We start from the raw sequence: 14333 nt of genomic DNA on the forward strand, positions 1-14333 counted from the left end.
TCCATCCCCAATTCCAGAGGTTTCTGAGTTTCCCTCATTCAAAAGGATGTATTAGCTACCAAAATTGCCCCGAAGGTGGCCCAACCAGAAATAATACTGGGGATACCAGATTTGGAATTGGAGGAGGGAGGGAGGGGGTGGGGACTACTTTTTTACTTAGGGCAGAAAGGAAAGAAGTATTAACAGTTGTTGCTAAAAAAAAAAAATAACCTGAAATTCACAGACTAGAAGAGAAGAGGTGGAAGGTGAGCAGATTAACTTACCCTCCCTCATTTATGCCCCTTTGGCAGGATTGGCTAATTGGATGGCTCTCTCTTTTTTCCAGGTTGCCCTTGGCATTCATTCTAACAGTACTTCACCTGGATTAAAATACACAAAGATGATTAGCACAGTATAGATTTCTCAGGTTTAAAAATGCTCCAAGAGAAAGCATGCTAGTTAATAAATACTGCTTTACAGTTTAAACCCGGTATTTGCATTTATTCCAATTCTTACCTAAACACACAAGTGCTTCAGATGGAAACTACTTTTTCACATAAATTGCCTTTCTCCTCTAACTTGCTGTCTGGATTGGAGATTATTTATGTGTAGGAGGGAGTGAGAGAGCCTACAGAGAAAATACTGGCTCTGATGCAATGTCTGGCTTAAGGCAGAAGAAGAAAAGGTTTAACAAAGATTGGTTGAGAAATCTATGCTTCAGGCATTATACTTAGCTCAGAGATTACAAAGATGCTCCCATGTTAGGAAAATAAAGCTCTGAGCCTATCAGCACAATCAGAGTGCTAAGCACAATGAGGCCATATGCCGAGCGAAGGTCCCGGAGGGGAATCTGAGGGGGGCAGGCAGGACAGACCTCCAGCTGCAGCCTGGGCAGTGCAGTGAGAACTGCTAACACAGTGTACCAGGTGCCCAGACATCTTCTATCACTCTCTGGGAGCTAAGGCATAGGCTCTGATGTCTTGTGCAAGGGACATGTTTTGCTATATCCTAGGTGATTTAACCAGAACTGGGAGAAGAAGAAAAAAAAAGAGTTTTTGTAACTGATCATTCCAATATTCACTATGTAGATTACTATAAAGTAGCGAAGCAGCATAGTGATTAAGTGCACGGTGTCTAAATTCATGCTGTCTCAGTTTAAATCCTGGCTTGGCAGCTTTGTGACTGGGAGCAAGTCACACCAGCTCTGAGCCCTATTCCTAGTCTGCAAAATGGGGCAGATAGTTGTCTCTGCTTCTTAAGGGTGCTGTAAAGATTAAATGAAAATAATACAAGCCCTTCATATCTTACGAGACTTTCTAGTTTATATCACAAGGTTTGAGCAAAATTTTTAGATAAATCAGTTATTTTTATGTATCCTTTTCCTACAAAGGAATTGTGAGTTTATAGTGCCATCTTAAGGATAAAGCAACCATGTAATCTTGTCATTTTATCATTTTTGTTTATTACTAGCAATGCAAGTTTCATTTTTACCAGCCTCTGCGCATTGCCTTCCCCTTTGCTCTTCATACTCTAGCCATTGTTAATGGTTCTTCCTTGCTTCTTACCCTGTAGTCATCTCCCTAGGAAAATTTATCATGCTGAATTCTTGTTTTTAGGTCCATCTCCTCAAGAATGGTCGCTTATTCAATTTTGTACCCACTCTGCCTAGCATACTCAACAAATATTGCTCAAATAAACACATTCTCAATAAAAACATTTAGCACCAATATGTATGTGGATTCCAAAAATCACAAAGGATATAAAGATTGTCTTTGATCCATCAGAGTTTCATGGTCTGGAAATGCACACACTAAAAATTTAACTGAAGGAGTTCCCCTTGTGGCATAGTGGTTAACGAATCTGACTAGGAACCACGAGGCTTTGGGTTCGATCCCTGGCCTTGGTCAGTGGGTTAAGGATCCGGCATTGCCATGAGCTGTGGTGTAGGTCACAGACGCGGCTAGGATCCCGCGTTGCTGTGGCTGTGGCGTAGGCCAGTGTCTACAGCTCTGATTAGACCCCTAGCCTGGGAACTTCCATATGCCAAGGGAGTGACCCTAGAAAAGGCAAAAAGACAAAAATAAATAAATACATAAATACATTAAAAAAAAAACCTTAACTGAAAAATATCACTGGCTAGATGGGGTACCTGGTAAAAACAAATATAAAGCTTCTCAGAAAGGCTTTGCACTCAACCCAGGCTGCACAAGTTTCCCATGTATAAAACTGTATAGAAGGACCAACAATCCAAAATCACAAAACATTTAGTGAAACAATCCACTAGAAGACACGAATTGGTTGTCAACAAACAGCAGAATTAGATACACAAAACTTGATTACCTTTTTCCAGCTGTGTCATTACTCTAACATCTGCTTTCATTGTCACATTCCCTGACTCTGACCTTCTTGCCTCCCTCTTACAAGGACCTTTGTGATTATACTGAACCCACCTGGATAATGAGAATCACCCTTTAATTTAATCACAGCTGAAAATTCCCTTTAGCAATGGAAGATCACATATTCACAAATTCCAGGGATTAGGATGAAAGCTTCTTTGGGGAGCCATTATTCTGTCTACCATAATTTCCTTTTGCTATTAGGTCAGATCTAGGGCCAATTTGGGTTCTTCTATTTCCACTCCTCTATCTGCTCTGCTTTCTTATCTGGCAGGCTAGGACATCCAATATAGTGCTCAAAAGAAGTGGTAATAGTGTCATCTTTGACTTGTTCCAGAACTTGAGACTATTTCTAAATATTTCAGTATTGAATGAATATGAGTTTGGTGAAGGTTTCTGGTGTTGCCTTTTATTGGTTAAACGAAGTTTTCTTCTACCAGTAGTTTCCTAGAAATTTTAACCATGAATGTGTGTTGAAAATAAGTGAATGTTTTTTTCTGCTTCAGTCTTCCTCCTGTAATCTTTTGATGTGCAGAATCACATTAATTAATTTGATTTTCTAACATTTAATCACCCCTGAATTCCTATAATAAACTCAATTAGGTAATGACATTTACTTTTTTTAAACATCACTACATATTTGCAAGTATGCTTATGAGTAAGACTGACAGAAAATTGAAGTTCCCTGGTGCTCAGAAGTTTAAGGATCCAACAGTTTAAGGTGGCTTGGGTTGCTGCTCTGGCTGTGGGTCCAGTCCCTGGCCTAGGAACTTCCCCTGCTGCAGGCACAGACAAAAAAAAAAAAAAAAATTTGACGAAAAATTTCCTTAGAAATTAGGGGATTTCAACAAGGCTAGACTCATAAAAGGAGCTGAATAAAAAGGCTTCCTTCCTTTTCTATTCTCTGAAACAGTGGGTAGGATTACAGCAATGGGTTCTCAGCTGGGACAATTTTATCCCTTAAGGGACATTTGCCAATGTCTGGAAGTATTTTTGGTTGTCAAAACTGGGAAGGTGCTACTGGCCTCTACCTAGTGGGTAGAAGCCAAGGCTCCTGCTGACCATCCTGCAATGCACAGGACAGCTGCCTCTCCTTCCTCCAACAAAGAATTTTACTTTATCCGAAATGTTGGTGGTGCTGAGGCTGTGATTTGTTTTCTCATTCTGAATAAATCATCACTCTCCTCATTTTGTATTTGCAATTTTGTATTGTTTCAGAGAGAGCTTCAAAACTTATATAAGCTTTGGGCCCCACAAAACCTGGATCTGGTTTGAAAAAAGAGAGGGCACTGTACAGAGGAGAGGGGGGGTGTGTAGGGGAGAGAGAGAAAGAGACAGAGGTCCTTGTGTCAAAGCCAATGCCAGAGAGAGGGGAAAAAAGAGAAATTTTGTTTAGACATAATTTTCAAATAATTACAGTTACTGAGAAATTGGCCATTAAGCAACAATTTCAAGAAACTTAAGGAAAATAATTAGTGTGGTATATGGTCTAGCAATTCTAATTTTGGTATCTATCCTAGAGAAATGCCAGTGTATATATATATATATAAGACATGTCTAAGGATGTTCCTTGAAGCAGTGTCTGTAAAAATGAAAAAATGAAAATGACATACATGTTAAATCAGTAGAACAGTGGATAAAATGTGATGTATTCATACAGAAACCCTACAGCAGTTAAAAGGGAGCCAGTTTTATGTGTCAACATGGATATATCTCAAAAAAATATTTTTGAACAACCAAAAAAAATGCATAACTATTCTTACCACATATACATGTTATTATATTTATATATGTGTGCACATAATACATTATGTTTATATAATACATTTACATAATGCATTCATACTCAAAATATTTTCCATCTTTCCTGTATATAAAATGCATGTAAGTATCAAAATAGCCTTAAATAACATTGTATTACACCTTGAACAAGTGTATAAGAGTAGTTAACTCTGGCAGATAAGGAGTGTGGCAATAAGACTGAAGAAAAAAGTGTCAAACATACACATAATTTTATCTGGATTCTAATTTTTAAGAGAACAATGTATTCATATGTTTTGTGTGTAATTTAAAAAAATAGATACCAGGAAAAAAGACAATGAAATCATGCCAAATTGTTCAGTGCTGTTTTTTCCCCTCCTATTTTATTGAGGTATAATTGACATATAGCACTGTATAAGTTTAAAGTGTATAAGTTTAAAGCATAATGACATGAAATGATTACCACAGTAAGTTTTGTGAACATCCATCATCTTATATAAATAAAAAATCAAGGAAGAAGGAAAAATATTTTCCTTGTGATGAGAACACAGGATTCACTCTTTAATTGTATCTATAGCAGTGTTAATTAATTATCATGTACATTATATCCTTAGTACTTATTTATCTTGTAACTGGAAATTTTCACTTTTTGACTACCTTAATCCAATTCCCCCTCTCCCCACCCCTTGCCTCTGGTAACCGCAAATCTGATTTTTCCCTATGAACTTCTTTGTTTGTTGGTTTATTTTGAAAAATAACTGACCTACAACACTATGTTAGTTCCTGGTGATATGATATTTGTATACATTACAAAATCATCACCACGATACATCTAGTTATCATTTGTTACTGCACAAAGATATTACATTGTTATTGACTATATTCCCTACACAGAGTGTTAATTATTGGCTGTAGGGTTATGGAAGAGTGATTGTTAGCTTCTGCTTTGTGCTTTCTGGATTTTCAAACTTCCTAAAATAAAAACAAAAATACAAAGAAAATTTAATTATAAGAAGGATGTCATGGTTACCAATCAAAGCTGTAGAAGTGAGAACTTAAAACCAAGAGTTCCGCACCCTAGCTGTGGAGACGTTGGAATGAAATGTCACTCTTGGTGCCTGATACCAAAGGACTCACTTATTTTATAATTTATGTAGCTGATTTCCACAGATTTAGCACAGTGCTGATAATTACTCACTTTCTTTCGCTTAGGAAGTAAGAGGCTGTGAGGGAAAACACTTGCTCTCCCCCCATAGGCCCCTGACCCAGCCTGGGCAAGGAGGACCATCAAGTCATTCAGCAAGGACTTGCAGAGAAGGAGACTGCACATGGTGCTTTCAGGCCTTATTTGTGATCTTTCTGAAATTGACGGTAAATTCCTTCTGAAGCGATTTAATACCATTTCATATCCTTCAAAGAAATGATGGCCTGATTAGCTCTAGGCTTTCTATCATAACATCACAAAGAATATTTGAATCTAATATTAATTCCTAAAGAATTTTTGAGTCTTTCAATTAGTTTTTGTATCCAAGAGACTGCAATTTGAGAAAGAGGTAAATCTGTTGAGATGTTGATCCAGAACATAAAAACAAGTTATGAAAAAGTGCTTGTAGCAGTAGCTGGTGCATGGTCAATGCTGTTAGTATTGGCTATTACTACTAACACAATAGCGATTACTACAACCAATTCCAATACTAATTCTGCTACACAAGAAGAAGCAGATATTTTTGTTTTCAACTTCTGCATGATGTTAGAAAAAAAATTTTCAAATTAAGAACTGTAGAGAGAACATTGTAAACCAGCTATGATGGAGAAAATAAAAATCTTAAAAAAAAAAAACCTTAGAAATAAGGTATTCTTACTTCTAGCAATACTTATTGTATAGGGTTTTAGTTCCCTGTGGGAAGGATGCTCATTGTCTTCAGAAGCCCCCATCCCTGTCTAGATCTTTCCTGTCAGTCCTTAACTAGATTGATTAGAAAGTATGTACATGTGTGTGGGGTGGGTGGGGTGGGGTGGGGTGGGGGTGTTCCTGGAAGACAAGGACTTACTTAGGTTTTAGCATTTGACTTCTTCCCTCACTTTCAAGTCATAAGTGTTCATTTTTCCACTTTATGAATTTGCCAAAATCAAAATGGAATATTCTTTCTCACTTGATATATAAACCAGAGGAGGTTATTCTTGTTAACCTGAGAGGGTTCTTGTTAGAACTGAAAGAGAAAACTCTTGGTCAGAGATTGCCACAGCTGAGTTCTATCCCATGCATCTTGCCCCACCTTCTTGCTGTTGTGGCATCATTACCTAGGGCTTGGAGTGAAGCCAAGAAAGAGAACACAGAAGATAGTCTTCTGATGGTTAGGTGAAATATATTTACAACTTTGACCCTGCCCCTTTCTGCCAGCTTTTTGTTTGTGTTAATTTTAAAAGTTTCTATAGCATTGGAAGGCCATGGCTTAAAGTGGTTTCTGGTCGCTTATTTCTTCGTCAATAAAAAGTTAAGTAGAATTGCTTTGCCGCATCTGTTAGCTAGCAAGGATGGCATGATGACTTCAGCTGATGTCTTAAGATCTGGGTGTGTAGAATTAACCATTGTGGCTCACTCATTCATTCATTAACATCAGATTCTGATTAATAGATATTCTATTTCCAAAGACCTTCTCCTTTTGCCTATATGACACTACTCCTTTCAAGACAATTTTTTACCAGCAGAATTAAAGAAACCAGAGGTGGCAAGATAGATGTGTCTACCTTTATGAGTTCATGAAATTGTTAAGCAATAGTAGGAAGCACTGAGCAGTGTAACATGCCAGCGTATCCCTGGTTCATGCTAACTTCAGTCACACAGAGTCTAACAAAAGAGAAGTATTTAAATCAATTACAGTATATCTGTTTGATAGAATACTATATAGTTGAAACTATGTCACAGAAAAATACTTAATGGCATGGAAAGATATTCATAATATATTGGGAAAAAGGTTAAATAACGGGATACATAATTTGTGCAGTATCTTTTTTTTTTTTTTTTTTAAACAGAAGGACCATAGTATATACATATGGAAAGAGGATGTTAAAACACATCAAAATCTTAACAGTGATTAGTCTGGGTAGAGGAATTATAAGTTTTCCCTTTGTGTATGTTTTTTCCTGTGTCCCCCAAATTTCTGCATTTAACACTTATTGCTTTTGTGGTTAGAAGCAAAACCGGTAACATTTTCCTTTTCAAAGGATGGTGGTAGAGCATGACTGGCCGGTGCTCAGGCAAGAACGCATAGTGTGTGCACATTTGTGGGATCATCACAAGTTCAGAGGCCCTTTCCCAACTTTCAAGTTTATAAGCATAATTTGATTAATTCACTGAAGAACTGTTGATGGTATAAAGATGGTTATATTGGTTCCCCACTCTTAACTCCTATTACTGCTGCCTGTATTATTTTACCATTAGGGTAGATTTTCCCAAATACAACTATTTCTCCAAAGAAATAGGCTCTTGAAGCAGAGTACCAAGTTACTTTTCAAACAATTTCTACTAGCAGTGTAGCATATAATGGTATAGTGCCCTCCTAAGCACTATCTTTATTATTTCCTGTTCAGAAGTTTCAAAATTCTTCTTTAATTTCTATTTAAAAATTTTTTGTGGAGCTCCCTGGTGGCTCAGCAGCTTAAGGATCCAGAATTGTCACTGCCGTGGTTACAGCTATAGTGCAGATTACATCCTTGGCCTGGGAACTTCATGCTGCAAGCAAAGTCAAAATTTTATATATATATATATATTTTTCCTAATAACCATGAAAAATTACATGTTTTTTCAACTCATTTTTTCGTTGGTTCTAACTTTGAGAGCGTGGATTTCACTCCTGTGAGAGAAAGAAGCAGAAACCTGGAAAAGGAGCATTGGTCAGAAATCAGGGGTTCTACTGCCAGCCTTCCCTTTGTTAACTCCTTCCATGGTTTACTCTCCCACCCACAGCCTTTGTCTTTGCCCAGAATGCTCTTTTCTTATCTCCACACCTGGCTCTTTCTTCGCCTTCAGGGTTTAGCGCAAATATCACTTCCTCTGACAGGCCTTCCCTGCCTCTCCAATCACATTCATTCTGTTTTTCTCTTCTGAGCACCTATCTCCGCCAGAAATTAGGTTAACTTGTTCTTTTTCTATCTCTCCACTCACTCCCTCAAGGCCACAACCCAGCCTCTGGTAGATTAGACATTATTAGTTGAGGGAATGACACATAAGTAGGTCACAGGAACCTCATCTTAACAGGGAGGTTAATTAGACAAATGTGAGCCAGTTTAAGTGGAAGCACCCTCTAGACCATGCCAGGGAGCTCCGGGGTTTCTGGAAACTTCGAGGGAGGGAGTCTTAAAAGGGAATTAACGAGGGGATGGACAGTCAATGAGGAGAATCTGTGTGGTGCAGTCTTTCTACCAGTTGGAGCGTGCAGGAGACCATAGCGCCATGCTTTAAGAGAGAGAAAGGCATACAGCCATTTGGAAGAGTTTCCTTTCTTTTCTTTCTTTTTGGACATGGGAACCTGCTTGAAAACAAAGAAAGAAGACGAAGAGGTCCAAACCGAGGGCAGACTCCGAGCATCACCAGTGGGGTCTGACGTTGCCCACTCGAGGTGCCATCACAAACACCGTCCTCCTTTCTCTCCCGGATGTTTCCTCAGAGCACTGAAAAGGCTTTCAAAATACTAAATGCAACTGATGTCTTTTTTTGAGTTAAAAAACAAAACCAAAACAAAATTTCTCAAAGTATTCAGACATAGAGAAAAGAGCCCGGAAGCAGCTTCCCCCAGCTCCACCCCCGCCTTCGTACGGGTTTCGGCCTTCCAGGCCCAGCGCTGGGCGGTGCGTGACCGCTGACGCCAGCGGTCTCAGCTACGCAGGCGCGAGGGCGGGCTCCCGGCAGGGGGTGGGGGAGTCGCGCGCCAGGGCAGTTCGCGCGGGAGCCGGGCGCTGGAGCGCAGGGCCTGCAGGTCGGTGGGAACGGAAGCCAGCTCAAGAAGGAAAGGAAGCCAGAATGGCGACACCGAGCAAGAAAACGTCTACACCAATCCCCCTGGCCTCCAAGAGAGCTCTCCCCAGAGATCCCTCGTCGGAGGTCCCGAGCAAGAAAAAGAGTTCGGCCCCGCCGGCGGCGCCGCCTCCACTGCCGCTGCAGTCTTCAGGGCCTTTCGTAGAAGGCTCTATCGTCCGCATCGCGATGGAGAACTTCCTGTGAGTGGCCAGAGGCCGGGCCGGGGCTGGGGAGGCGAGCGGGCCCTCGGGCTGGGGGCGCAGGCTGCATGCGTGCAGGGGTAGGTGGGTGGATGTGTGCCTGGCTTGTGGATTTGACAGTAAATTCGTGCTGAGATTGCCGTCAGGAGTTTTATTCGTCGGCCATGAAGATTGACGTGTGTGTCGATGTGGTAGGAGTGTGTCTTGGGTGATATGTTTTTTTAAAATTCTTAACGCCAATGTTGTTTGAAGACGTCATATGGCGGGCAGTGGACGTAGTAGGGATTCGATCTCTGCCCGCTGGGAGTCACAGCCTGTAGAGGTAGGACGTAATCTGTAATTCGCAAAACTGTGGTTCTTGGGAACTCAGAGGAAGCAACAGTTAAATCAGAACGGCAGTGATGCTGTGACAGATTCGTGAAGAGTAGGCAGTTGCTAGGTGGACAAAGATGGTGAAGGTTTCCTAATGGAGGTTGAAATGTACCTGAAAATTAAGCCTTACTCTCAGTTATTGCGCTCCCAGAAGACCCTTGACCCTTTCAAATCTGGCTTTCTGGTTCCTTTTTTATCCGTTCAGACAACTAACCATAATACTCACTGTAGAATTTTTAAATATGTTTTAACACAAATACCGTGTATCTGTCTAGCACCTTAAAGTTCATTTAAGATTTATTTTTTTTTAAGCTTGCGCAGAGTAACATAGGGAAAACAGAACTGCAGTAACCTTACTAACATTATTTTTCAAGCATCTGTCATATGCTATAGAAGTAGGTGCTTTATTTACACAATGCTCTCATTCTTTCCTGGTAACAACGCTTTATATTATTTCCATTGATAAGCTCAGAGGTTAATTTGCCCACGTTTACACAGCTAATAAGTAGCGGAATTGTTGTTTGAATCCAAATCAGGAAAGATAAATATAATCAAACGAAGTATTTGCCTTAATAACATATGTGCATCAGGATGCAAGGGGGAGCAATGGCTAAAATGGTTAATTTTGTCCACCACTGTGAGAAGGGCTTTGTACTGGAGATTATGACATTCTTAAAAAGGAAGAGCATTGCTGACAGAAGGAATTACCTGAAATGGTTATGATTAAGAAATTTCCAGTATTTTAGTATGGTTAGAGCACAGGATGTGAATATGTGAACAGGGTTTATACTGAAGACAACTCTTGGGGGTCTGTGTTTCCTATGCTGAGGAATTCCAGTTCTATGCTGTAGGTTGCCAGGTTAAGTGCATGCATGACATGTGACATATTACTTCGGCAGCATTGTGAAGGATCATTTAGAAAAGGTGCAAAAGTGAAGGCAACAAGGCTTTTACAATACAAGGGCAGAGATGATTCAGAGTTTGAACCTAGCGTTGGAAAGTGGGAGCAGAAAGAAGAGATTTGACAGGCTCCGGCTGCAGATTATTTGTGAGGCATGATAGTAAGGGAGGAATGCAGCATTTTTCTTAAGTCTCTGCCTTGGAGAATTGGACATTTATAGTGGTATTCAGTAGAAGGAACAGTTTGGGGAAGATAATAAATGCCTTGAAATTTCCTGTGGGACATCTAAAAGATCTTCTGTAGGGAGGGTTTTTGGTTTTTTGCTGCGCCCACAGCATGCAAAAGTTCCCAGGCCAGGGATCAAACCCATGCCACAGCAGCAACCCGTGACAACACCAGATCCTTAACCCACTGTACCACAAGGGAATAGTACCTATAGGCAATATTTCTAAGTGTTTGGAGCTTACTGGAAAATGTGAACAGGAGAGAGAATTGGAAATCATGCATATAAGTGGTTGTTGAAATTGCAGAAATGGTTGAAATTGCCCAAAAGGAAATATGATTGGGAATAGAAGACCAACTACAGAGTCCTGGAGAAATCTCTGCATTTAAGGCCAGGCATATCTCACAGATTGAGAAGGAACTGTTCAGAGAAGTAAGAGGAGAACTGTGGGAGAGTATTATCAAAGAAGCCAAGGAAAAAGATCCAAAAACATTATTTGCTACTTTGAATTCAGATTACAGGAGAGAAAAGAACCCATGCATTTAGCAGTTAGGAAATCTTTGACTCTTTGATGAAGTTGTGTAGGCAGAAAACTGTAAGTAATAGAAGAGTGAATGAACGTGGGGAAATATAGCTTGAATGTGAAGAGGAGCAAGAAAAGGTAGTTGGAAAGTGCAAAGCTAGGTGAAGTTTTGTTTTATGTTCACAGTGGAGAGGTGTTTGAGGCTTAGAAAACCAAAATGGCCCGAGAGAGAGTAGTCTAGGAAAGGATTTCCCAAGTCAAATGGGATTGAGAGTGGAGAGAGAGAGTGCTAGGCAGAAGGAATAGTGTGCGCAAGGCTTAGAAAAAGAAGGAAGCATAAGGGATAGTCGAGAAACTGAAGGAAATTCTTTACGGATTGAATTTAGAGGTCTTATAAGAGCATAGAGGAAGAAGATAGTAGAAAAAGATGAGTTAGAGCTAAATAATGAAGGGTCCTATTTTTCTTTCTCTTTTTTTTTAAACAAGTAATGTCAGATTTGTTTCTCTACCAACATGATTTGGTGATTGGATGAAGGAGTGGTAGTGTGGATAGAGGTGAAGGAGAAGGTAAGAATCAAAGATGATACAAAACTAATGCCTTGATGTCATTCACTAAGGACCGCAAGAGTGGCTTTAGATGGAAAAGATGGTGGGTTGAGTTCTCAATTTTGAAGTCTGTTATGAGCCATCCAAATAGCATTCTCGAGGTGGTAATTGCATTTATAGATCACCTGACTTATAGATGCTACCTAAGACTGTGATGAATACATGAGATAACAGCAGTAGCTCAGAAATTTAATAGTAGGAAATTCAAGTATTAAAAAATGGGGCTTCATGTGTTGGGATTAAGAAGTTCCAAGTCAGTTAATTTTCCAGATGTCTGAAATTCCCAAACTAGTTTTATTTTAACCATTGTAAAGAGTTGCTTTAAGACTCAGCTGGTAACAGAATAAAGCATCTGAAAAGATAGGTAGGTGCTGTGCAGAGATATGGAGTTGGAAACCAGCCAGAAAATGCTACTAAGCTGTATTTATTTTATTACCACCTAGCATTTCAGAATTATTAATTTCTTTGAGTATTAAAGTTGAAGTGTACTTGGTTAAACTATTTGGCAGGTTAGTAGCGGGCTAAGCTTTTATTCTTAGGGAATTAGTTGGCAGCTGACTTAAACTCTATGGGAACAGAACATTACTTATGGGTTCTAATTCAAGATATTCAAAGATAGGAGTTCCCGTCTTGGCGCAGTGGTTAACGAATCTGACTAGGAACCATGAGGTTGCGGGTTCGGTCCCTGGCCTTGCTCAGTGGGTTAAGGATCCGGTGTCGCCGTGAGCTGTGGTGTAGGTTGCAGATGCGGCTCGGATCCCGCGTTGCTGTGGCTCTGGCATAGGCCGGTGGCTACAGCTCCAATCTGACCCCTAGCCTGGGAACCTCCGGATGCCGCGGGAGCAGCCCAAGAAATACCAAAAAGACAAAAAAAAAAAAGATATTCAAAGACAAGTTGGAAAGATATCTGAGTCAGAGTTTGCTTCACATTTTGCCCTAGCTGTCCCTGAGGACTGATAAGGATTAGATGCCACTATTGCAGGTAGAGTGCTAGAGAGCATGCTGCTTCCTGATATGAAGGAATATTACAGAAGTGCTTGGAGATGATACACTCCTCTTTCCTCCCATAGGAATAAAATTTATTTGAATATATGCTAAAAGTAGATCCTTTGGTGAATGTCTGACAGTATATTAAAGGAAATGGATATTATTTTTAAAATTAATAATAAAATGAAATTATTGAATTGATATATTTTCAGTTTTCTAACTAGAATAAAGATAATTCGGATTGTTTTCAAGTATTAAACCATGAGAAGTTGCTAGTAAGCATTTTAATTCAAGAGAAATAAATAATCAGTTAACCTTTAGGTTATACTGACCCCCCCCCAAAAAAAAACAAAACAGAGTGAGAGAAATATAAATATAAGATCCACAGATTTAGGATGAGCTATGGCTTCATTTTTATAAGTATAATTTGTTTTAAAGTTATTTTATTTGTACATTAGCCTTAATACACTCTCGTGTTAAAGAATAATATCGAACTTCGCTTTATTCAGCAAACTTTATATTTGAAGAAAAGCACATGAAGTCTTACTTCTCCATGAATGTTTTTTTTTTAATTTTTATTTTTGAATGTTCTTATTTTAGATATGCATTATCACTTTTTCATTTCTCCCACTAACAGATTTTTCTCTCTAGTTGATTAATAATCTGTAAATTAACCTTACATTAAATTAATAAGGTTAGGTGGTTTTCAAAGGAATTTGAGGAAGCCTGTAATGTAAGAAAATGTGCTTTGGTAAGAAACTATCCTTCACTTATTATCTCTGCTTAGTAATATTACCTCTTTATAATTTAGAACATATGATATCTGTGAAGTATCTCCTGGGCCCCACTTGAATATGATTATTGGAGCTAATGGAACAGGGAAGTCCAGCATCGTGTGTGCCATTTGCCTTGGATTAGCGGGCAAACCTGCTTTCATGGGACGGGCAGATAAGGTGAGTTAACGTATGTTCTTTTTAACAAAATTCAAAGCCATGAATTGCTTTTAGTAACAAAGCAGTTTCTGTCTGAGGTCCTTGGGTGTAGCAAATGTGTTGTGCTTGAATATAAATAATAAAGTTGGTGGGTTGTCATTTTCAGAAGTATTTTGCACTCTATACCTAGAGAATTTTCCAAGTATGTAACAGCTGCAACCTTAAAAATAGCATAAAATATATCTTTTGAAAGATATTGCTTGGCTTGTAGAAAGGTGAAGTAAGTTTACAAAGGGCACAAACAAAGTAGTTTGAATCTGAAGATTTCAGCAGCCCCTGGAATTGTTTCCCCAGGGATATTTGCTTATCTTACACCCTAAAACCTGGCTTTGAATTGATTGCATAGGATTGGAGGGGTCCTGAAAGTGGGGAGTTA

General features: G+C 39.3%; 1 protein-coding gene across 2 annotated transcripts in view; it reads left to right on the forward strand.

Annotated features, from left to right (window-relative positions):
• Nucleotides 1-9043: 9043 nt before the first annotated feature.
• The window catches only part of SMC5 (structural maintenance of chromosomes 5), an 89722-nt gene continuing 84432 nt past the window's right edge, over nucleotides 9044-14333 (forward strand). For both annotated transcript variants that reach the window (XM_047767756.1, XM_047767757.1), the window contains exons 1-2: nucleotides 9044-9353; nucleotides 13777-13918. In XM_047767756.1, coding sequence (XP_047623712.1) covers nucleotides 9157-9353; nucleotides 13777-13918 — 339 coding nt within the window. In that variant the 5' untranslated portion in view covers nucleotides 9044-9156. The remainder of the gene's footprint in view (nucleotides 9354-13776; nucleotides 13919-14333) is intronic.

This window comes from Phacochoerus africanus, chromosome 2 (assembly GCF_016906955.1).
Source record: "Phacochoerus africanus isolate WHEZ1 chromosome 2, ROS_Pafr_v1, whole genome shotgun sequence".
In the NCBI taxonomy this organism is placed as follows: Eukaryota; Metazoa; Chordata; class Mammalia; order Artiodactyla; family Suidae; genus Phacochoerus; species Phacochoerus africanus.